General features: G+C 38.4%; 1 protein-coding gene across 4 annotated transcripts; it reads right to left on the reverse strand.

Moving 5' to 3' along the window:
* Window positions 1-231: 231 nt before the first annotated feature.
* Window positions 232-26,484, reverse strand: TMEM19 (transmembrane protein 19). 4 transcript variants are annotated; one of them, XM_037847184.1, is made up of 7 exons: window positions 26,156-26,484; window positions 25,746-25,896; window positions 23,909-24,022; window positions 4,385-4,522; window positions 3,731-3,985; window positions 2,719-2,928; window positions 232-1,398 (listed from the first exon to the last, which is right to left on the reverse strand). In XM_037847184.1, the coding sequence occupies exons 2-7, from the start codon at window positions 25,873-25,875 to the stop codon at window positions 1,235-1,237; spliced, it is 1,011 nt and encodes a 336-aa protein (XP_037703112.1). In that variant the 5' UTR covers window positions 25,876-25,896; window positions 26,156-26,484; the 3' UTR covers window positions 232-1,234. The 4 variants fall into 4 exon arrangements, with proteins under 4 accessions (XP_037703112.1, XP_037703109.1, XP_037703110.1 ...); XM_037847181.1 differs by having other exon boundaries at window positions 26,091-26,484; XM_037847182.1 differs by having other exon boundaries at window positions 26,039-26,484.

Below are 26,484 nucleotides of genomic sequence, written 5' to 3' on the forward strand. Positions count from 1 at the left end.
GGGGCAATCATACTCTAAGAAGAACAGATAAGATATTGAGGATAATCTTAATGATATGGGAATGCTCAGGAATGATTATAGTTTGTTAATTTTCAATAGGAATATATTGAAAGTAATGAAGTTATTTTAGGATATTTGTTTTTCTTATTCCTTTGTTTCGTTTCAATTTTTTTTAATTTTTTGATAAAGTTAATTAAAAAAAGGAGGGAGAATGATAGAAATCACATGATAAACACTTTAAAACACTTTTAGTAAAACAATCCACACCATGTCAAAACTTCTTTAGCATACAGTAAATGACAGTGAAGAACAAGACTGAAAAGTAAATTCACTTTATACAAGCTACAATTTAAAGGCAGCACAATTTAGAAGGTATATAATAGGAAATCATAACATCTTCCAGTGACTTTTAGGATAGCAAATAAAAAATAATCCTGATAATTTTCCAGTGACTTTTTAACTGTTCAGGATGCCAATGTTCAACCAGATTCCTATACGTATTTCAAGAAAACAATCAAAATATTAAATTCTAGATAGTTTGTGCTCAGAGAGCAGCTGAAATATACAGAAAGTACAGATTTTTTTAGACATAAGATAAATCTTTCTTGCTTTTATTTAAAAATAATTTTTCACAAATTCTAACAGTCATATGAAAAGGACATTTACCACCTCTAACCTTGAGGCAGGAAGAACAAGCATGGAGTAGGCTACATAGCTTACTAGGAAACAAATTTAACACTTTTCACAATTGAGAATGGCAAAGTAACAGGAAAAGTCCAGGATACTACACTTATTTAGGCTTCCACACACATCAATTTAAGCCACTGAAAACAGATACAACATTTGGGAAGCTGGCACAGTGGCATTTCTCTGCCACAACAGAGAACTATTTTAAAATTCCATCACTTTTAGTGCCTACACTGTTAAATAAAACAAAACTTCTATCTACCATGTATAATTTTCAGTTCTGGGGGGAACAATATAGTTTCACTGCTCAAGAAGAGCCATCAAAAGAAAAATATGTATAAATTCTATGCACTTTTCTTTTTCTCTAGAAAGATGTTAGCTGTTACAAGGGAGATGATGAAAAGAAAATTGTGGAATTCTATCATAATGGAATCTGGGAGGAGCTGGTATTTCTACTTACGTGATTAAAATTATTCTTAGATTGAACTTGGAATTGCAAATTTAGCTGAACTCACTTAGGTTTCAGCCTATGGAAACGAAGTAGGATTTACTCCCTGGGCCAAAAACCCCAAGCAGCTGTTGGGAGCAAGAGGGCAATAAGGACAGAAGAAAACAGATTCACTGCATTGTTATCAAGAATGGGTTTTCCTGCTATGTACTTCGCTTCACTGGTTGGACTGTTGACCACCATGCCAGTGCTTTCATCCAAACCTGGAGTGGAAAGGGAGCAAATGAGCAGAAAATCCAAATGACTTGATTAAAAAAAAAAAAGAGAGCAAATTAGCTTTTCTCCTCCAAAGGAGACCATCTATTAAAGTAGATGACTCTAGTGAATAATTTATATGGTGTTATATATGGAACCCCCTAATTACATATAACCTCTTTGAATAAATGGGCTTCACAACATCTCACTATTGTACTCTCAACACCTCTGTAGTTCCTTCAGAAGTAGAAGGGAGAGCGTGAAAAGCAGAGATGGCATGGAACTGGCAGGCTGGGCCTGCCTTTCTAGTGGTTCTCCTCCTGGATCAACCTGTGAGGCCCCTGAGAGTAGGGATCATTTTTGTCATCCCAGCACTGGATATCAAGGGCCCAGCTTTGTGTTGGCACAAAGGCCCACAGAAAATCAATAAATCAATATCTCCTAATGCTCGCGTTTTTTCAAGTCATTCGATATGATCAAAAACTTACCCAGTTAGAGTCCAATTTAGAATAAAACCTAGGCTCTATTAAAAACATGTATACTGTTTGTGTGTAGAATTATTGGCTTTTTAATGTGAATTAAAATCAGACTTCTTTCTCCTCAGTATCTGGATGAGGCTAATGAAACTGAGAGAACAAACATTCTGTAGAAGGACAAGCAGATCATCTTGGGGGCATGGAGAACATTGGGAGGACTATGCTCAGGGAGCATCTCTCCAAGCTCCTAGCCTCTTCAGGATGTTAAACAAAGGAGAAAACATGTTTTGACAAGAGTGTGGAGCCAATACACACCTAAAAGAATATGTCAAGATGGGAGAACTTCAGAAGCAAAGCACAGGAAATTTTGAGGAAAATAGACTGTCCTACATATCTTGGGTGGGGCTAAAAACTCAGAAGGGGGGAGGGTAAGCATGATGTAGAAAAGTAGGTCATGTGCATGTTAATCAGGTGAAAGGAATAAGTATCTCTTAATTGGACTTAGAAAATGTATGGAAGAGGGTACATTAAAATGATCTGATTCCAAATGTCTTATTTTCCTGGGATTAGGTAAAGGCCTATAAAAAGAAGCATCTCTTCCCTGCACCATCGTATCCTCCCCACACAACTTTTACTCAATGCTCCACAGGACTAATCCTCTTTCAATTAATTTATTACAAAAGAATCAGAAAATTAAAATTTCAGAGGAGATGTTGCCCTATGATTCCTGGTCCCTCAATTTCCTACATCTTTGGGTTTGTTTTCCTTGACACATTTTTTTTTTCTTTTCCATATTTCTTCCCTATTAAAAAAATATATCAGTAAGCTGCAATAATAAGGTAATGTTCTTACCAGTGAACTGCATTGTAGCTCCTAAATATGAGTCCAGAATTGATCCTAACAATCCAGCCAGACCTCCAAATGCAATAATTGGCCACTGGGGAGCAGAAATGTCTAAATCACTCACAAAAACCAACTGTGTGAGGAAGTATGTGATGCCCACAACGGTACCGCCAAGGAGACTGGAGGCAAGGCCCACTAATGTCACGCCTCCATTGGTTCCTGAAGAAGAGACAAGCACAAAATCATATGGTTAACAAATAGCAAATACCTAAGGTCAAGGAAAGCAAACAATTTTGGTACCTATCCAATCAAGACCGAGTTTAAAGGAAAAAAATGCAATCCAAAGACCATGGTCTACTTAGAAAACAGTATTTTTTCCTCAGTAACTTCTGACATTCTAAGCAATGAAGAGGAATGGTCAGTGGAGCCAAACTGCTTGAGTTTCAATCTTTGTTTTTTGACTTCCAGGCTGTATAACTGAGTTTAAGTTACTTAACTTTTCTGTGCCTTAGTTTCCTTGTTAAGACAGAAATAACAGAAGAACCAATTTATATGTTTATTATGATTATTAAACGTTAATCCACGTAGAGCAGTTAGAACAGTGCTTTACACTTAATAGTTGCTTAAAATATGTTAGCAGTTATGATGAAGGAAAAGGAGGAGGAGAAGAAAAAGAAGTAGCAGTATAGTAGTTGATGAAAATGATAATGGGGAATTGAAATATGTTACAGCATTACGCACATAACAGGCCCTCCATAAGTATTCTATTGGCCCCTTCCTTTACCTTCGTCATTGTTATGGTCATGGGTCAATCTCTGTGTTCTGTATCACTTACCTAGGACATTTCCTAGATAAATATTATTTTAATATTACTTATTATTACCAACTTCATAGCCTTTAGCAATTTTCCAGTAAAGGAGACTAAGTAAAATTCTTAGAAGGCTTTTAAATAAGATATACAATATATCAAGAGGTTTTTTATTTGCTTTTGTTCTTTTGAGAAACTTAAATCAGGACTCACCAACTGGAACTTTCTCCCAGGTTGTTATCAGCCTTGGTGGGCTTTTACTCAGAACAGTGCCAACTTCTGAAGCCCACGTGTCTCCAGCAGAGCAGGCCAGTGCAGCCAAGAGAGACAAACACATCCAGGAAGCAGTGTACTGCTTGGAAAAATCTATTGGGATTTCCCCGGGGCCATTTTCTATCATGTACAGCAGGGCTAGCTCTGTGGGTACAGCTCCATTACAGAATACCTGAACCCAATTCCTCTGCCCACCTGGAAACAAACAAGCAGATAAAAGGACAAGAAATATTTTCCCCTCAGAAGGAAAATACATAGTTATAGGAACTTAAGCTTTAAATTTTTAGAAAAGAAAAAAATGACTAAAACAAAGCAAAAGACTAAAAGTGGTTTGGCATCTTTGCCCACATTATGTACTGTTATTAATAAATGTTTAAGAATTAATGATAGACTTTAGCGTTTCTAAAATTTTGCTGTTACTTGCTATTGTAATGAAATGATAATAAACTAAATTAGGGTACTACTTCAAGTAATTTTCAAATAAAATTTACAATTCAACAGTTTAAACAACACATTCTAATTAAAACCTTATGATAACTTTAGGGTGAAACAAAATGTATTATTTTAAGTAATGTCAAACATAATTCATTTTACCTTCCTTATATTCTGAATCTAGACGCTTCTTTGCTTCTCCCTTCCATTTAGTCAGTTTTGAAGAAGAAAGGAAAAACATCAGCAAAGAGGTAAAAAAGCTGAAATTTGCAATGGTTAGGATAAATCCAACCACTAGACCTGAAAGAAACACACATACACACAGAATTATACTTAATTCATACACCAATGCTGTTAAATACACACACACACACACACACACACACACACACACACACACGGTGGAATTTTTTATTTTTACATTACAACCTGAAATGCATATTTCCAATATCTTTACAATTCTACCAACTAAGATATTATCCATCAGTAAACTGAATGCCATTTTGATTAAATTGAGACATGCATTTGTCCCATATTTGTTCTCCTTTCAAGCAATTTTATATGAATATATTATTTTAGACAACCTTTTCATAATCAAGTTGCAGAACTGTATGAACAGTAATGATCTCATTTGTATTAAACAGTATGCATTATACATAATGTTTAGACAGATGTCTGAAGAATTTCCAAAGTAACTCTTCTCTCTGGGGAAGTAAGATTATAGTCTTTCAGTTTCTATTTTTTACATCCCCCATCCCCCATAGCCTGGGATTTTTTAGGAAATTCAAAAAAGGATAAGCTTTTTATGTTCTTCAGAAATCTTTCACATGTTCTCTTGTTGAGCCCCACAAACTATGTGAGGGGGATGGAGACGGTTTTTCTTAGCTAGGTTTTCCTTCATAAAATCCATGAAAACTAATCCTGGATTATTTTACATTCTTTCATGTGAAAACTAAAAATGGACTATGTTCTGTGAACACAATTTTAGTTTTCTCTTTAGATTGCGTTTGGGCAAACAAAAAAGAAGGGAACTTCCTTCATTTTTCAATGAACACCCATTTTCAAGAAAGGCTTATAAAACCTGCAGTTCAATCAGGAAAATAGATAAGAGGAGAGCTTAAATTTCATGAGACAATAGATTAAAAAAGGAAAAATGTTCTCTCTTGATATCACAGCAATGTGGAAAGAGGCAACTGACATCAACTGCTAAATCAGTCAAAAATGCTTGATTCTTAAAATAACTTCATATGTATTACTAAGAAGTTACAAAGCTTCTCTCTATGTAATTCTATAGAGAAAGCGTAAAAATATGCCGGAATGGGCTTTTTCAATCCTTAAAGGCCTTTTGTTACAATAATGAAAAATGTACTGTGAGTGGAACTGAGTGGTAGAGAGAGCAAAATACCCTCATCCCTATCACCAAGGACTGAAATTAATCCTTCAAAAATGAACTAGAGGAGGAACTAAGATGGCAGCACAGAGAGGAGTGGAAGACTGTTAGTCCCCCCAGAACAATTCATAAATGACCAAAAAACTAGTAAATAACCTGGAATAACAACGGGGAGACAAACGTGACTGTCCACTCATCATCCACCAACCTGAATTGGGAGGAATGCCCGAGATCACAGCATGAAATCTGTAAGTAAAACTGCAGACCCGCGCCGAGAGCTGAGAGCCGAGAGACCCTCCCTCACAGAAGTCTCGCGGTGCTAGAGAACAGCACTGTCTCAGCCCACCTCCAACTGGGGTTTTAATGTTAACTGCTCAACACAGATAGCGAATCCCCAACAAGCAGGCAGAGGCTTTTGGTGACAACTGACCTTGGGAGAGTCGGGGGACATTATCTGTCTCAGGATGGGGAGCCCAGAGGATCAGGTGCTATCTCTGGCTGATGGGTGAACCTCTTTCTCTCTCTGTGGAGAAAACCTCAGCCGTTTTCAGCCCACAGCGCTTTGCAGTAAAGAAAGCCTCAGCCATTTTAAAATCAAAACACTCTGATCAGCAGAGTCAGAGAAACAAAGAACTTATTGATATGCAGAATACCTCTCTGGAGGGGGCATAGCTTCCCAAGAGGAAAGGGAGCTCTACTGCCTGCCTCTCTGGATCCAGACCCCAAAGCCTGGGGGAGGAGAGCCACAGGCCACACCCTCTTACACCAGCTGATGACAGGCTGACAGGTGCACCTGCCGGGCAGAAAAGCACAGGTGTATCAATCCTCTAAGAAAAACCATCAGGGAAACCAGATACTGAATATTTCCTCCTCCTGTGACTGAACCTGTTCTCGTCTGGGAAAACCTGATTGGGGTGGCCTAGGAGGTCAGATGCCTAGACAACAGAAAACTACAACCTACACTAAGAAAAATGAACCTATGGCCCAGTCAAAGGAACAAATGTACACTTCAACTCAGATAAAGGAATTTAAACAAATAATGCTAAATCAATTCAAAAAGTTTAGAGAATATTTCACAAAAGAGATAGAGGCTGTAAAGAAAACACTGGGCATACATAAGGCAGAAATCGAAAGTTCAAAAAAACAACTAGTAAAATCTATAGAAATGAAAGGCACAACACAAGAGATGAAAGACACAGTGGAAACATACAACAGCAGATCTCAGACGCAGAAGAAAACACTCAGGAACTGGAGAACAAAACACCTGAAAGCCTACACGCAAAAGAGCAGACGGAGAAAAGAATGAAAAAATATGAGCAACGTCTCTGGGAACTTAAAGATTAAACAAAGTACAAGAACGTACGTATCATTGGTGTCCCAGAAGGAGAAGAGAAGGGAAAAGGGGCAGAGGTAATAACAGAGGAAATAATCAATGAAAATTTCCCATCTCTTATGAAAGACATAAAATTACAGATCCGAGAAGTGCAGTGTACTCCAAATAGATCAGATCTGAATAGGCCTATGCCAAGACACTTAATAATCAGATTATCAAATGTCAAAGGCAAAGAGAGAATCCTAAAAGCAGCAAGAGAAAAGCAATCCACCACATACAAAGGAAGCTTAATAAGACTATGTGCGGATCTCTCAGCAGAAACCATGGAGGCAAGAAGGAAGTGGTGTGATATATTTAAGAAACTGAAAGAGAAAAGCTGCCAACCAAGAATCCTATATCCAGCAAAGCTGTCCTTCAAATATGAGGGAGAGCTCAAAATATTTTCCGACAAACAGACAATGAGAGACTTTGTGAACAAGACACCCGTCCTACAGGAAATACTAAAGGGAGCACTACAGAGTGATAAAAGACAAGAGTGCGTGGCTTGGAACACAATTTTGGGAGATGGTAGCACAGCAATGGAAGTACACTGAACAAAGATAACTATGAATACGGTTGAGAGAGGAAGGTTGGGAGCATGTGAGACACCACAAGAAAGGAGGAAAGATAAAGAATGGGACTGTGTAACTTGGTGAAATCTAGAGTGTTCAACAATTGTGATAAAATGTACAAATATGTTCTTTTACGAGGGAGAACAAGCAAATGTCAACATTGCAAGGTGTTAAAAATGGGGAAGCATTGGGGGAGGGATGCAATCAACTAAACTAGAGACTGTAACTAACAGAATCATTGTATTATGCTTCCTTTAATGTAACAAAGGTGACATACCAAGGTAAATGCAGATAAGAGGGGGGGATAGGGGAGGCATGTTAGACACTTGACATTGGTGGTGTTGTCTGACTCTTTACTCTACTTTGATTTAAGGTTACTTTTTCTTTTGCTACTTCCTAGCTGTCATTTTTTTTTCCTCTTTCTTTTGCCTCTCTACCCTCTTTGACTGTCCCTCCTGCCTTGTGGAAGAAATGTAGATGCCCTTATATAGACACTGGTGAAGGTGGTGAACAAATAAGTATGTGACCATACAGAGAACCATTGATTGTTTACCTAGCATGGAATGTATGGTGTGTGAACAAAACCATCTTAAAAAAAAAAATGGGTTGATGACCAAACCTCAAGGGCAATATACTGAGTGAAATAAGCCAGACACATAAGGACAAATATTACAGTTCTCACTGATAAGAAATAATTATAATATGTAAACTCATAGTTGTGAAATATAAGGTACCAAAATATAGGATGAGGCTTAAGAATGGGGAGTGGTTGCTTAGTATGAGCAGAATGTTCAACTAGGATGAACTTAAATATTTGGAAATGAACAGAGGTGCCGGTAGCAAGATGTGAGAATAACTAACAGTGCCAAATGGTGCGTGAATGAGGTGGAAAGGGGAAGCTCAGAGTCATATATGTCACCAGAAGGAAAGTTGGAGGTCAAAAGATGGAAACGTATAAAACTGAATCCTACGGTGAGCAATATCCATGATTAACTGTACAAATATTAGAAAACTCTTCCATGAACCAGAACAAATGTATGACAATACAACTAGAAGTTAATAATAGAGGGGCATATGGGGAAGAAATATATACTTGTTGCAAACTATATACTACAGTTAGTAGTATTTCAATGTTCTTTCATAAACAGTAACAAATGTACTATACCAACACTACGAGTCAACAATTGAGGGGGGTTGGTTAGGGATATGGAAGGATTCGAGATTCCTTTTTTTTTTTTTTTTCCCCTTTTTCTTTTTTCATCTCTCACTTTATTTCTTGTCTGGAGTAATGAAGTTTCTAAAAATTGAACAAAAATTAAGTGTGGTGATGGATGCACAGCTGTATGAGGGTACCAGGGGCAACTGATTGTAAACATTGGATCTTTGGATAATTGTATGGTATCTGAACAATCCCAATAAAAATTAAAAAGAAAAAAAATGAACTAGAGTCATAATATAATGAGTGAAATTAGTAAAATGACAAAAATGACACACACACACACACACACACACAAGATAAGTGTGTGACTATTCTATTCAGAATACACAAAATTCATTGAAGGTGACCCCAGGAAGTCAGACCTGAATGTGACTGTCCCTAACAATATCTTTAACACTATACTTAGTATATCAGTCAGGGTTCTCTAGTGAAACAGAACTGACAAGATATATATATATATATATATATTTATATGATTTAAATGTAACGGGATTTTTAAAATAAGAATTGGTTCACACAACTGTGGGGATGAGCAAGTCCAAATTTCATAGGGCAGGTCACGAGCTGGGAACTCTGAGGAAGGTTTTCGTTGAACTTCCCAGGAGAAGCTGCCTGGCTGACGTAAAGATGGAAATTCCTCCTTTCTAACGGCTGAAATCATCCCTTCTCCTTTTTAAGGCCTTCAACTAATCGGATGAGACTCCTCTCATCATTGAAGGCAATCTCCTCAGTTGATTGCAAACGTAATCAGTCATAGATGCAATCAATTTACTGATGATGCAATCAATCCACAAAATATCCTCACAGTAACAATCAGGCCAGCACTTGCTTGACCAAACAACTGGACACCATAGCTTGAGGTTAAGTTCACAGACACATGAACTTGACCATCACATCAATTTGAAGAAAGAATTTACTAACAGATTGAGATAATCTGGAAAGCAACTACAAAATAGGAGCTTCAATTTGTCATTTTGCCTTAAGTATGGTCCAGTAGTCAAGGTGGCTTGACCAGTTTCAATATCTGACTTACTTATCAAGTACAAATTTATTGTGGACAGTGTTTTAATGTCTCTGGAAATTAAATTTATCTAGTTAACTCTTCTCATTCTGACTTTATGCTTACCAAGTTAACCTTTTAAAAAAAATTTTAAAGTTTTTATTTGGAAATAATTTCAAGTGTACAGAAAAGCTGCAGGAATAAGAATAGTAGAAAGAAGAGCCATATACCTTATAATTTATGCACATACTTCCTAACTATACATTTACTTGTAAAATATATTTTTCTGAACCATTTGAGGATAAGTTATATACATCATGGCCCTTCATGATGGGATAAATGCTTACATAATCACAATATAGTTATAAATTTCAGTAAATTTCCAATTGATACAATACTTTTATCTACCTCTATTGCAATTTTTTAAATGGACTGAATAATGTCCTTTATAGCATTTTCCTCTCCAGTACAGGATCCAGCCTTGGGTAACTGCCACATCTCTTTAGCCTCATTTAGCATGGATGATTTCTATAAGCCTTTCTCTGTCTTCTCTGACACTGTCATTTCTGAAGAAATACAATCCCCCCATTTTTAAAAAATCAGAATATTCCTCCTCTTGGGTTGTCTGAAGTTTTATCATGATTAGATTCAGGTTATGCATTCTTGGCTCAGATACTATATAAGTGATGCGTCCTTCTGAGGGTGTCACATCTGGAGGCACCTGATGTCCATCCTCTTCTTGGTGAGTAATATTGTGAATATTGTGATTTGGTAATACTGTATTAATTCTCATCACTCAGTCAAGGTATTGTTTGATTTCTATACTACTTAATTACTGTATTTCTATTTACAGTCAGAAGCAATCTGTTGGAAGCACTTTAAGGCCATACAAATATCCTGCTCCTCCTCATAATATGCACCTAGATTTCATATTTACTTATGATTTTTGCCTGATCTAATCTTTACTATGATGGTTGCAATGCTGATTGTCCAATGCCAGCACTTTCTTCACATTTACTAATCATCACTCAAAGACACTGCACTTAAAGTATACAGCCTTCCACAAACCCAAAGCAGGAGGTCCTTAAGACAACCACCTACACTTAAATGCTGCAAAAGGCACCTACATCTTTTCTACTTCAACCACCTTAAAATACCACATTAAGCGACCATGTTCATGTTGCTGGCAGGTTCAATGAAAGCAAATAAATTAAAGTCAACATGCTTTGAAGAAACGGTTTCTTTCACGTAGTCTAAAAATATGTTGGAAAATTTTTGGCAATTTGCAGCTATGCTTGAACTCTTTTAGATTAATAACTGCTCTCTATTGTTCACGCTTATTCCACCCAAAGTGACTAAGGGGTTCATGGGCATGACCATAGGGTGCTCTCAAAGAACCTGAAGACTCAAGGATTATGGCTGCTGCTTAAGTTCCATACCTAACAGATGCAAATAGCCATCCCAAGGAGTAAACCAACATTGTCTACAAATGTTTCTGATTGTAAGAGTAGAGTTATACCCCAAATTCCAACCAAGGTGACATGGATGTAGTTTCTGGGAGGCAGAAAAGGGAAAGGCAAGACTGGAATTTCATAGTAATTTAATAAATTCAAATCTAATCTCTTGCTTATTATGGAATGTCAGAGAAGGGACCCTTTTACCTGTGGACTTGCATTACTGTTTTACAGACTCTGTACTTACACCAAAGCAAACTTCTAATTATAATCTGACTTCTCAAGTGGCCTGACCACAAGAATAGCACATGCCTGAACATGATGTGTGTATTATGGTCTGTCTGGTAGTTCTGTAATTTTACCAGATTAACAAAGTGGCATTTGGGTTCATATTTTTTCCCTTATGTAACATTGAGCAGTGTTAATGCTCTTGGCTCTGATCAACTCTAGGTCCTGAAAGAGTGAGGTTTCTCTTCCAGTAAGACTGAAAACCAGACCTGAACCATGGTAACCAAAAGAGGTAAAGCAGCCCTCACGAGAACACATGGAGCACAACTGGCTGACTTGTTCTGGCAACATCACATGTTGCTGTTCCCAGCACACTTATAACAACTCTTTCTGGGGATTAGCTGTCTCAAACACATTTTGTTTATCATCTGTCTCCCCTGGTTAGAACTGTAAGCTCTATGAGCGTGAGATTTTTATCCATTTTGTTCACTGTTAAATCTTAAGTGTCCAGACAGTGTCTAACACACAGGGGACCCTCACTAAATATGTGCTGAATGAATAAAATAATGATAAACCACTAAACCTAAGAGCACTGGCAAGTGAAATTAAATTTAAACCTGCAGAGGAAGAGGCGGGGAAAGATGGCGGAGTGGTGAGTTGTATGTTTTAGTTACTCCTCCAGGGAAGTAGGTAGAAAGCCAGGAATTGCGTGGACTGGACACCGCAGAGCAATTTGACTTTGGGCATACTTCATACAACACTCATGAACACATGGAACTGCTGAGATCAGCGAAATCTGTAAGTTTTTGCAGCCAGGGGACCTGCGCCCCTCCCTGCAAGGCTCAGTCCCATGGGAGGAGGGGCCGTCAGCGCTGGGAATGAGGAGGGAGAACTGCAGTGGCGGCTCTTATTGGAAACTCATTCTACTAATCCAAACTCCAATCATAGACAGACTGAGACCAGACATCAGAGAATCGGGGAGCAGCCAGCCAGGCGGAGAGGAGATACGGATAGCAAAAACAGCAAGAAAAACCCAAAAATAAAAGTGGAGGCTTTTTGGAGTTCTGATGAACATAGAAAGGGGAAGGGCAGAGCTCAGGCCCTGAGGCTCATATGCAAATCCTGAAGAAAAACCGATCTCTCTGCCCCCTGGATCTTTCCTTAATAGCTCTAATTGCTTTGTCTTTTAGCATTTCAATAGCCCATTAGATCTGTGAGGAGGGCCCTTTTTTTTTTTTTTTAATCTTTTTTTATCTTTTTCTAACACAATTACTCTAAGACCCCAATAAAGAAAGCCTCAAAGACTTGCAATTTGGGCAGGTCAAGACAAGAGCAGAACTAAGAGAGCTCTGAGACAAAAGGCAATAATCCAGTGGCTGAGAAAATTCATTAAACACCACAACTTCCCAAGAAAAGGGGGGCGTCCTCTCACAGCCATCATTCTGGTGGACAGGGAATACTCCTACCAGTCGCCGGCCCCATAGCCCAGAGCTGCCCCAGACAACCCAGTGTGATGGAAGTGCTTCCAATAACACATATAAACACGCACATACCACAAAATCGGGCGTGGACATTAGCCTTCCCTGCACCCTTAGCCGGTTGTCCCAGAGTTGGGAAGGCAGAGCAGTGTGAATTAACATGCCCCATTCAGCCATCCTTTCATCAGACTGGGAGACTCCCTACACAGCCCTGCAGCCCAGACCCGCCCTGGGGAGAAGGCACTCACCTGTGACACAGCACAGTCATCCTTCAACAAGGACCTGGGGGTGCACGGCCTGGAAAAGGGACCCACTCGCAAGTCTCAGGGGCCATACGCCAATACCAAGGACTTGTGGGTCAGCAGCAGAGACAAAATGTGGCAGGACTGAACTGAAGGATTAGACTATTGCAGCAGCTTTAAAACTCCAGGAACACCAGGGAGATTTGATTCTTAGAGCCGCTCCCCCCCCCCCCCCGACTGCCCAGACACACGCCCCATATACAGGGAGGGCAACACCAACTATATACGCAAGCTTGGTACACCAATTGGACCCCACAAGACTCACCCCCCACTCACCACAAAGACAAAGTGGGGGAGAACTGGCTTGAGGGGAACAGGTGGCTCGTGGACGCCACCTGCTGGTTAGTTACAAAAAGTGTACTCCATGAAGCTGTAGATCTGACATTTTACAGATAAGGATTTCAATTGGTCTACAAATCCTAAAAGAACCCTATCAAGTTAAGCAAATGCCAAGAGGCCAAAAACAACAGAAAATTTTAAAGCATATGAAAAAATTAGACGATATGGATAACCCAAGCCCAAGCACCCAAATCAAAAGATCAGAGGAGACACAGTACTTGGAGGAATTAATCAAAGAACTAAAGATGAACGACAAGACCATGGCACAGGATATAAAGGATATGAAGAAGAGCATGGCACAGGATATAAAGGACATCAAGAAAATCCTAGAAGAGCATAAAGAAGTCATTGCAAGAGTAAATAAAAAAACAGATGATCTTATGGAAATTAAAGAAATTGTTGACCAAATTAAAAAGATTCTGGATACTCATAGTACAGGACTAGAGGAAGTTGAACAACAAATCAGTGACCTGGAAGATGACAGAATGGAAAATGAAAACACAAAAGAATGAATGGGGAAAAAAATCGAAAAAATCGAAATGGACCTCAGGGATATGATAGATAAAATAAAACATCCAAATATAAGACTCATTGGTGTTCCAGAAGGGGAAGAAAAGGGTAAAGGTCTAGGAAGAGTATTCAAAGAAATTGTTGGGGAAAACTTCCCAAATCTTCTAAACACCATAAATACACAAATCATAAATGCCCAGCGAACTCCAAATAGAATAAATCCAAATAAATCCACTCTGAGACATATTCTGATCACACTGTCAAATATGGAAGAGAAGGAGCAAGTTCTGAAAGCAGCAAGAGAAAAGCAATTCATCACATACAAAGGAAACCGCATAAGACTAAGTAATGACTACTCAGCAGCCACCATGGAGGTGAGAAGGCAGTGGCATGAGATATTTAAAATTCTGAGTGAGAAAAATTTCCAACCAAGAATACTTTATCCAGCAAAGCTCTCCTTCAGATTTGAGGGAGAGCTTAAATTTTTCACAGACAAACAAATGCTGAGAGAATCTGCTAACAAGAGACCTGCCCTACTGGAGATTCCAAAGGGAGCCCTACAGACAAAGAAACAAAGAAAGGAGAGAGAGACATGGAGAAAGGTTCAGTACTAAAGAGATTCAGTATGGTACATTAAAGGATATTAATAGAGAGAGGGAAAAAATATATATGACAAACATAAACCAAAGGATAAGATGGCTGATTCAAGAAATGCCGTCACGGTTATAACGCTGAATGTAAATGGATTAAAATCCCCAATTAAAAGATACAGATTTGCAAAATGGATCAAAAAAAATGAACCATTAATATGTTGCATACAAGAGACTCATCTTAGACACAGGGACACAAAGAAATTGAAAGTGAAAGGATGGAAAAAATATTTCATGCAAGCTACAGCCAAAAGAAAGCAGGTGTAGCAATATTAATCTCAGATAAAATAGACTTTAAATGCAAGGATGTTATGAGAGACAAGGAAGGCCACTATATACTAACAAAAGGGGCAATTCAACAAGAAGAAATAACAATCATAAATGTTTATGCACCCAATCAAGGTGCCACAAAATACATGAGAAAAACATTGGCAAAACTAAAGGAAGCAACTGATGTTTCCACAATAATTGTGGGAGACTTCAACACATCACTCTCTCCTATAGATAGATCAACCAGACAGAAGACCAATAAGGAAACTGAAAACCTAAACAATCTGATAAATGAATTGGATTTAACAGACATATATAGAACATTACATCCCAAATCACCAGGATACACATTCTTCTCAAGTGCTCATGGAACTTTCTCCAGAATAGATCATATGCTGGGACATAAAACAAGCCTCAATAAATTTAAAAAGATTGAAATTATTCAAAGCACATTCTCTGACCACAATGGAATACAACTAGAAGTCAATAACCATCAGAGACTTAGAAAATTCACAAATACTGGGAGGTTAAACAACACGCTCTTAAACAATCAGTGAGTTAAAGAAGAAATAGCAAGAGAAATTGCTAAATATATAGAGACGAATGAAAATGAGAACACAACATACCAAAACCTATGGGATGCAGCAAAAGTGGTACTGAGGGGGAAATTATAGCACTCAACGCATATATTAAAAAGGAAGAAAAAGCCAAAATCAAAGAACTAATGGATCAACTGAAGAAGCTAGAAAATGAACAGCAAACCAATCCTAAACCAAGTAGAAGAAAAGAAATAACAAGGATTAAAGCAGAAATAAATGACACAGAGAACAAAAAAACAATAGGGAGGATAAATATCACCAAAAGTTGGTTCTTTGAGAAGATCAACAAGATTGACAAGCCCCTAGCTAGACTGACAAAATCAAAAAGAGAGAAGACCCATATAAACAAAATAATGAATGAGAGGTGACATTACTGCGGATCCTGAAGAAATTAAAAAAATTATAAGAGGATACTATGAACAATTGTATGGCAACAAACTGGATAATGTAGAGGAAATGGACAATTTCCTGGAAACATATGAACAACCTAGACTGACCAGAGAAGAAATAGAAGACTTCAACCAACCAATCACAAGCAAAGAGATCCAACCAGTCATCAAAAAGCTTCCCACAAATAAATATCCAGGGCCAGATGGCTTCACAAGGGAATTCTACCAAACTTTCCAAAAAGAACTGACACCAATCTTACTTAAACTCCTTCAAAACATCAAAGAAAATGGAACACTATTGTTCTAGTTTGCTAATACTGGTGAAATGCAAAACACCACAGACGGATTGGCTTTTATAAAAGGGGGTTTATTTGGTTACACAGTTACAGTCTTAAGGCCATAAAGTGTCCAAGGTAACACATCAACAATCGGGTACCTTCACTGGAGGATGGCCAATGGCGTCCAGAAAACCTCTGTTAGCTGGGAAGGCACGTGGCTGGCATCTGCTTCAAAGCTCTGGTTTCAAAATGGCTTTCTCCCAGGATGTTCTTCTCTAGGCTGCAGTTCCTCAAAAATGTCACTCTTAGTTGCACTTGAGGTATTTATCCTCTCTTAGCTTCTCTGGAGCAAGAGTCTGCTTTCAACAGCTGTCTTAAAACTGTCTCTCATCTGCAGCTCCTGTGCCTTCTTCAAAGTGTCCCTTTTGGCTATAGCTCCTCTTCAGCTGCACTGAGTTCCCTCTGCCCGTCAGCTCATTATATAGCTCCACTGATCAAGGCCCACCCTGAATGGGTGGGGCCACACCTCCATGGAAATTATCTCATCAGAGTTATCACCTACAGTTGGGTAGGGCACATCTCCATGGAAACACTCAAAGAATTCCAATCTAATTAACACTGATAGGTCCACCCACACAAAATTACATCAAAGATAATGGTGTTTGGGGGACATAATACATTCAAAGCGGCACAACTACCTAACTTATTTTATGAAGCCAACATCAATCTAATACCAAAACCAGGCAAAGATGCTACAAAAAAAGAAAACTACCAGCCAATCTCCCTAATGAATACAGATGCAAAAATCCTCAACAAAATACTTGCAAATCGAATCCAAAGACACATTAAAAAAATCATACACCATGACCAAGTGGGGTTCATTCCAGGCATGCAAGGATGGTTCAACATAAGAACATCAATCAATGTAGTACAACACATTAACAAATCAAAAGAGAAAAATCAAATGATCATCTCAATAGATGCTGAAAAAGCATTTGACAAAATCCAACATCCCTTTTTGATAAAAACACTTCAAAAGTTAGGAATTGAAGGAAACTTCCTCAACATGATAAAGAGCATATATGAAAAACCCACAGGCAGCATAGTACTCAATGGTGAGAGACTGAAAGCCTTCCCTCTAAGATCAGGAACAAGACAAGGATGCCCGCTGTCACCACTGTTATTCAACATTGTGCTGGAAGTGCTAGCTAGGGCAATCCGGCAAGACAAAGAAATAAAAGGCATCCAAATTGGAAAGGAAGAAGTAAAACTGTCACTGTTTGCAGATGATATGATCTCATATCTGGAAAACCCCGAGAAATCGATGATATGGCTACTAGAGCTAATAAACAAATTTAGCAAAGTAGCGGGATACAAGATTAATGCACTTAAGTCAGTAATGTTTCTATATGCTAGAAATGAACAAACTGAAGAGACACTCAAGAAAAAGATACCATTTTCAATAGCAACTAAAAAAATCAAGTACCTAGGAATAAACTTAACCAAAGATGTAAAAGACCTATACAAAGAAAACTACATAACTCTACTAAAAGAAATAGAAGGGGACCTTAAAAGATGGAAAAATATTCCATGTTCATGGATAGGAAGGCTAAATGTCATTAAGATGTCAATTCTACCCAAACTCATCTACAGATTCAATGCAATCCCAATCAAAATTCCAACAACCTACTTTGCAGACTTGGAAAAGCTAGTAATCAAATTTATTTGGAAAGGGAAGATGCCTCGAATTGCTAAAGACACTCTAAAAAAGAAAAAACGAAATGGGAGAACTTACACTCCCTGACTTTGATGCTCATTATAAAGCCACAGTTGTCAAAACAGCATGGTACTGGCACAGAAATAGACATATTGATCAATGGAATCTAATTGAGAATTCGGAGATAGACCCCCAGATCTGTGGCTGACTGATCTTGAATAAGGCCCCCAAAGTCACTGAACTAGGTCATAATGGTCTTTTCACAAATGGGGCTGGGAAAGCTGGATATCCATATCCAAAAGAATGAAAGAGGACCCCTACCTCACACTCTCACAAAAATTAACGCAAAATGGATCAAAGATCTCAATATAAAAGAAAGTACCATAAAACTCCTAGAAGATAATGTAGGGAAACATCTTCAAGACCTTGTATTAGGCGGCCATTTCCTAGACTTTACACCCAAAGCACAAGCAACAAAAGAAAAAATAGATAAATGGGAACTCCTCAAGCTTAGAAGTTTCTGTACCTCAAAGGAATTTGTCAAAAAGGTAGAGGCAGCCAACTCGATGGGAGAAAATTTTTGGAAACCATATATCTGACAAAAGACTGATATCTTGCATATATAAAGAAATCCTACAACTCAATGACGATAGTACAGACAGCCCAATTATAAAATGGGAAACAGATATGAAAAGATAGTTCTCTGAAGAGGAAATACAAATGGCCAAGAAACATATGAAAAAATGTTCAGCTTCACTAGCTATTAGAGAGATGCAAATTAAGACCACAATGAGATACCATCTCACACCAATTAGAATGGCTGCTATTAAACAACAGGAAACTACAAATGCTGGAGATGATGTGGAGAAATTGGAACTGTTATTCATTGTTGGTGGGACTGTATAATGCTTCAGCCACTCTGGAAGTCGGTCTGGCAGTTCCTTAGAAAACTAGATATAGAGTTACCCTTCGATCCAGCGATTGCACTTCTCCGTATATATCCGGAAGATCGCAAAGCAGTGACACGAACAGATATCTGCATGCCAATGTTTATAGCAGCATTATTCACAATTGCCAAGAGATGGAAACAACCCAAATGTCCTTCAACAGATGAGTGGATAAATAAAATGTGGTATATACACATGGACGAACCTTGAAGACATAATGCTGAGCGAAATAAGCTGGGCACAAAAAGAGAAATATTACATGCTACCACTAATGTGAACTTTGAAAAATGTAAAACAAATGGTTTATAATGTAGAATGTAGGGGAACTAGCTATAGAGAGCAATTAAGGAAGAGAGAATGATAATTCAATAAGAACAGATAAGCTATCCTGGGTAAATTTAACGTTCTGGGAATGCCTAGGAATGACTATAGGCTGTTAATTTCTGATGGGTATAGTAGGAACAAGTTCACAGAAATGTTGCTATATTAGGTTACTTTCTTTGGGTAGAGTAGGAACATGTCAGAAGTAAGGTAGTTATCTTAGGTTAGCTGTCTTTTTCTTACTCCCTTGTTATGGTCTCTTTGAAATGTTCTTTTATTGTATGTTTTTTTTAATTTTATTTTTTAAATTTTTTATATGGTTGATTTAAAAAAAAAAGTTTAAAAACAAACAAACAAAAAAAAAAAAGGAAAAAATATGCAGAGCCCCCTTGAGTTGCTGGTGGAGAATGCAGGGGTGTTGGGCTCCCCCACCTCAATGGTTGCTAATGTGCTCACAGACATAGAGGACTGGTGGTTTGACGGGTTGAGCCCTCTACCACAGGACTTCCCCTTGGGAAAGTTGCTGCAAAAGAGATGCTAGGCCTCCCTATAATTGTGTCTAAGAGCCTTCTCCTGAATGCCTCTTTGTTGCTCAGATGTGGCCCTCTCTCTCTAGCTAAGCCAACTTGAAGGGTGAAATTATTGCCCTCCCCCCCTACATGAGATCAGACACCCAGGGGAGTGAATCTCCCTGGCAACATGGAATACGACTCCCGGGGAGGAATGTAGACCCGGCATCATGGGATGGAGAACATCTTCTTGACCAAAAGAGGGAAATGAAAGGAAATGAAATAAGCTTCAGTGGCAGAGTGATTCCAAAACGAGCCAAGAGGTCACTCTGGTGGGCACTCTTACGCACAATTTAGACAACCCTATTTTAGGTTCTAATGAATTGGGGTAGCTGGTGGTAGATACCTGAAACTATCAAACTACAGCCCAGAACCCATGAATCTTGAAGACAATTGTATAAAAATGTAGCTTATGAGGGGTGACAATGGCATTGGGAAAGCCGTAAGGACCACACTCCCCTTTGTCTCGTTTATGGATGGATGAGTAGAAAAATGGGGGAAGGAAACAAACAAACAAACAGACAAAGGCACCCAGTGTTCTCTTTTACTTTAATTGCTCTTTTTCACTTTAATTATTATTCTTGTTATTTTTGTGTGTGTGGTAATGAAGGTGTCAGGGATTGATTTTGGTGATGAATGCACAACTATGTAATGGTACTGTGAACAGTCAAATGTACAATTTGTTTCGTATGACTGCATGGTATGTGAATATATCTCAGTAAAATGAATATTAAAAAAAAATTTTAACCTGCCAAGTCAAAGCATGATGACAAAATGTCCATGTACAAATATTCAAAGGAGCACATCCAACAAACACTTATTTGAAGAACGTCACCTTCACAGCGCTTTACAGTTTGCAAGCGCTTTCTCACATTCCCTCCTGTGACCCTCTCCTTATTCTTGAATATTCTCTTTCCAGGAGATTAGAGCCCTCCAATTCAGTGTCTCCCTTAAGCACTGCCCCATCCCTCTTCCCTTTCTATCATCACCGAGGTATATTACCCTGTGTCAAGGAGGACTCTACAAGTATCCAGATCCTGAGAAAAGTTCTGTAACTATTTTATCACCACTGTCCATTATCACTAAAACTTTTCCATCATCCCAAAAACAAACTCTGTACATTTTAAGCATTAACTCTGTATTGTCTACCCCCAAAGTTCTGTAATTCTTACTTCTCAATTCTAAGCACACTAAAGGCAAGATGTGGCAAATGATAGTAAAATTCCTTATGACTGAAAAGTAGTAGAAGGAAACCAATAATAAATTACATTTAAGGAGTACTAATTATGTTTGCCAGGCACCGTGCTAAGCATTTTACAAGGATGCCTCCTCTCACAATAACCCAATGCTAAAGATATTGTTATTCCCTCCCATTTTACAGATGGGAAAATTAACAACATTGAGAGTCTAAGTGCCTTGCAGTCGTATTCCTAATGACTGTTAAATTTCAATCAGCAATACATTTTCTTATTCTTAAAGAAAGAAAAAAAAGCTCCAAGCAAAATGATACCAACATAGAATGAAATGCACTTAGGAAGAGAGCAGAGGTGTTAAAACTCAATATAAATATATTTCCTAAGCACCTACTAGTTATCTAGCACTATTCAAAAAAGCATGGGACACAGAAGCGTAATATACACTCTCTGTCCTCAAGTAGTTTGTAATCCAGTAGGTGTCAACTGTTTATGCTGAAACAGTTCCAGCAAAGTATTGCAGTATCCGAATATCTTTTTAGAAGCATACATATTATTTTTTGCTTCTTGACTTTAGAACCACCAGTTACTGACGAAAAGGAAGTTAACAACATAGTTCCATCTACTACTGCATTTGATAAACTCCATCAAACTGGAGCATAAATAGGGGGCTGCTAGCAATGTAATGACTTTATCTGATATGAACGCCTCATTAAGCACTAAGAAGCCTAGAACAATATAACCTTGTAAGTGAGAATATTTCATTTAATCTTACTTTAGGAGGGTTAACTTCAATTTTCTGCAGCTTGCATTGCCCATTACCCCACTGTGCCAGCTGAAAGTATTGTGTCCCCCAAACGCCATTATCTTTGATGTAATCTTGTGTGGGCAGACATTATCAGTTTTCATTAGATGTCCTTGAGTGTTTCTTTGGAGATGTGCCCCACCCAGCTGTGGGTGATGACTCTGATTGGATATTTCCATGGAGGTGTGGCCCCACCCATTTAGGGTGGGCCTTGATCAGTGGAGTCATATAAATGAGTTGAGGGGCAGAGGGAACTCAGTACAGCTGTGAGTGATGTTTTGAAGAGGAGCTACAGACAAGAGGGACACTTTGAAGAAAGCACAGGAGCTGCAGATGAGAGACAGTTTGAAGACAGCCGTTGAAAGCACTCTTGCTCTGGAGAAGCTGAGAGAGGGACAAATACCCCAGGTGCAACTAAGAGTGACATTTTTGAGGAACTGCAGCCTAGAGAGGAACCTCCTGGGAGAACTCCATTTTGAAACCAGAACTTGGAGCAGATGCCAGCCACGTGCCTTCCCAGCTAACAGAGGTTTTCCAGACGCCATTTGCCATCCTCCAGTGAAGGTACCCGATTGCTGATGTGTTACCTTGGACACTTTACGGCCTTAAGACTGTAACTGTGTAACCAAATAAACCCCCTTTTATAAAAGCCAATCCATCTCTAGTGTTTTGCATTCTGGCAGCATTAGCAAACTAGAACACCCACCAACTGTCTCATTAACCTTTGAATAACTATATACTTCTCCATTAATGCATGTGATGATAGCATAAAAAAATAATAAAAATCTGAATATCTAACACTTGCTGAACACTTATAACGTACCAGGCACTGTTCAAAGTGCTTTACTCCCTGTGACACCCTATGAGGTAGATACTATTATTAACCCTATTACACAGGCAAGGAAAGTTATGTAACTTGCCCATGGTCACCTAACTAGTAAGTGATTCAAAAATAGGCATGAGTTCACACTCTTGGCAATATGCTGTGCTGCCTTTTTATATCAAACTTTATTTGACTGAAAGTGCTTCTAAATATTTGACCCAACAATCAAAGAACTTAATGGTACCCACATATGGCAGGGACTAAGAATTTCATTAATCATGCCTCCTCTCAGCTGTTAGCCCACCTAGTTTGGAATAAAATCCTTACTGTGGTCTACAAGCCCTCACATAATCTGGCTCCTGCCAATTTCTTTCTCTCTCACTACTTTTCCTTTTCTTACTATTTTCCAGTCAAATGTGCCTTATTCTCACCCTTGAATACGCCAGGCTTTAATATGCTGGGGCCTTTGCACCTGCTCTTCTACCAGCCTGGAACATGCTTCTCTCAGATCTTCTCACTGCTGGCTTCTTCAGATGCCAGTTCAAACTGTTCCTTAGAGAGGGGTTATCCTTGACCCTATCTATAGAAGAATGTCCTCCATGCCTCAATATACATACTTTAATTTTTCTCACAAAATTTATCATTATCTGCAATGTTTCATATCTTACCTATTATCTATCTGCTCTAAAGAAAGGTCCATGAGAACCAAAACTTCATCCTTCTTGTTAATAGCTATATCCCCAACTCCTAGAACAGTGGCACACAGTAAGTACTCAATATATATTTACTAAACAAATGAGAAAAAGTCCTGTACTCAAGTCAATTCTGAAGAATTAGTCTAGAACACTCAGTTTGGACTGCTCAGTCAGAGGTTATTAAGGGCAATTTCCAAGAGTTACGCTTTGTAACTGCTCCTCTATTTTACACCTATGAGGGAGGAGTGCTCCAATGTTTCTGGTAGCAGGAGATCAATTAATCCAACTAATGGAGTAGAATGGACAAGGTCCTCAAAAGTTTACCCTATTAATTTATTTGAAATCAATTACAAAGTTAAATTTGTATGTATACACTAAAAATGCATGTTAGTATCTACAATTTTGATAGACTAGTAATGGTAAGTGATGTACAACTTTATCATGGTCTAAAATATATAACATGACAATTTGTTGTCTCATATTCAAAATTTAGAAAACATGAGTTTAAACTATACAAGCAAGCACTCAGTATATGGCTAGTTTAAACATTCCAAATAAAAACATACCTCCCAAAGCCCCACTGTAATCTAGACTCTTCTTTTTAAAGCCATTTGAGACGATCAAAACTGGAACAACAACAGAGAACAGCCAACGCCAAGGAGAAATAGGCTGTAAATTTCCTGAAAAATTATAAAGGCACAGAACAAATTGTGTGAAGCCTGCATAGGTTGGTCTTGGCATTAAGCTTTGATAACTACATTCTTGATTAAAATACTGCCATAATTAGTTTAAGAAACTGAGATGAAGTAAACAAACTAAAATTTTACACTGAGACCTGCATATTTTCAGAGGGGCAATTCTATGAATAAGTCCTGTCAAAGTTTTAAAAACCATCTACAGGTATTTATAATAATGTGTATTTCTATACATATTAAACATATAGGAGATATGAAATGAATCTTTAGTTGCACATTTTTTAAAAGTAAGCAGGTATTACACTTCAACAACTACACAGAACAGACTCCTTTCTTAACAAGGATCTAATTCTCTCTTTCACAGTTTTTTTTTTCTTTTTTTTTTAAGTAACATTCTCACAACTACATGTCTGATCTCATGATTAGCAATTGATTTCTTCCAAAGGTTGCATCCAGTTCATAGATGTTTGCCTAGCATAGTGCTTTCAAACAATTTGGGTCAATTTTTATAGATTAGGAGCTTTCATACGAAAATCCAGATTCTTGGTTTCTGTTTTAAAAACTGGAAACTCTGCCCTACACACACATAGCAGAACTGACTGAATGTGAAGAGCGGCTGCCTCTTTTAGATAAACCATGGCTTTCCAGGGAGAAGTCCCCACTGCTCCCCCTCAGACTCCTAAACACCAAAGCTCTGCATGGTCTCCTTAGTAAAGAAAAACGTGAACTATCACTTGTGCCCATATCTCTGCCAAAAATGGGAAAATGAAAGATAAAATGGACAAACATCTAACATAAAATGGGAAAAATCCTATTCTGGACATGAAAACTATTTCTGTGTGTTTAATACACAAAGAAATGGACAGCTTTACTCATTTGCCTGGCCCTAAGTTTATTCTTTTTAGTTCAAGTCACAGTTAACACTAACCAGAAACTTCTCCTGCTGCCTCCTGCCTCTGGCAGCCCCTATTCTCTGCTGTGAATCACATGAAGGAAAAGCCCTGAAAGCTTCTGTACCCTTGGAGAACAACCAAGATTATTCACCTATCTCTGCAAATAGGCAAGTATAAAACGGCCATCACTTAAGATACAACTATTTATAAAAGTGAACTTTCTCATTCTCCTTTTCACTTTTGCCTACCAAGAGAGTTTCTGTAAAGACATACTTATGCTCTAAGACAACTCTGAAACCTTAAAGATCTGAGCCATAAGTACCTCATATTTATGCTAAGTGGCTCCAGGCTTTAAAAGGAATCTGCTCTTCAGAAGTAACCAGACTGCAGACAAATCCTCCAAATCTCCAAATATAAATATTATACTTTTATTTTCATTGTTATTTTTACAGGACACGTGAAACTAATTATTAATATTCTCATTCAAAATTAAAAGCATCACTATAATCGCTTTACAAGACTACTCTTCACCTTATTTATCCTTACACCAACATTAGATGTAATAATTACATAAAATGTAAAAATATTCTGAAGTAGGTATAACTAGTATCATCACACCAAACATTATTGAAGGCTTTGAAATTTCAAGGCACTATTTATGCTTTCATGTTGGTAGGATAAATTAAGTCTGTGGAAGTTAAGTAAACACAACCACTTATAACTATTCGGAGGATAAGACTTTGAATTTGCAATGGTGTAATTTAAAATTCCCCCAAACAGACTACAGAAAAACAACTCAGAATATTCATACTTACCATAATAGGTACTTGCAGTCATAGACACAATCCAGAAAGCTAAAGAAATGCAAATGATCAGGCTCAATATAACGATATTAGTTATCATTTTGATATATCGTTTGCATATATTGTCGTCAAGATCCCTCATGGAAAACAAGGATATGATCACCTGGGGGAGAAAATAATATAGCCTTTCTGAGAAAAAGTCATTTAAGCTGTCAGCACAACAATCGCTTAAAGGCAATCATAGACATCAACATGTTCCGCCGAGGAGAAAAAAGAAAAAAATAATATAAATCCTAACTATTTACGGAAACTGCTGCCGAGTAGCTCAAACTTGTAAAGGAGAGGTTAATGTCTCACTGGAGAGCAAAGCGCATCCTCTGAGAGCTTCCAGGGTAGACGCCCAGCCGCCTGGCACTTCACACCTGAATTCCGAGGCCAAGAAGGTAAAAGCGGAAACGGAAGCAGCCAATCGGCGAGCCCAGGGCTGGCGAGCTCCGCTCCCAGCTGCCTGCAAGCACCAGGGCACCGATTCACCGCCGCTCAAGCTTTCCCACACACCAACAGGGGCGCGTCCGCGGCCGCGAAGACGTAAGGTGCTGGACCTGAACCCGGGAGAGTCTGAGCAGCCAGACCCTCAGGGTAGAGCACGGTCTCGTCCGGACCGCAGGCAGCATCACCCCGAAGTCCAGGTCCAGCCAGCCGAGGGGCAAGACTCCGGGAGCTCATAACACGACGCACTGCGTCCCCGACT

This window comes from Choloepus didactylus, chromosome 8, assembly GCF_015220235.1.
Source record: "Choloepus didactylus isolate mChoDid1 chromosome 8, mChoDid1.pri, whole genome shotgun sequence".
In the NCBI taxonomy this organism is placed as follows: Eukaryota; Metazoa; Chordata; class Mammalia; order Pilosa; family Megalonychidae; genus Choloepus; species Choloepus didactylus.

Coding starts and splice junctions, on each gene's coding strand:
- TMEM19 (XM_037847184.1), bottom strand. CDS start 25,875: ATGAGGGATCTTGACGACAATATATGCAAACGATATATCAAAATGATA. Junction 24,023..25,745: donor GACTGCAAGTACCTATTATG/GTAAGTATGAAT, acceptor ATAATTTTTCAG/GAAATTTACAGCCTATTTCT. Junction 1,399..2,718: donor AGCTACAATGCAGTTCACTG/GTAAGAACATTA, acceptor TTTCCACTCCAG/GTTTGGATGAAAGCACTGGC.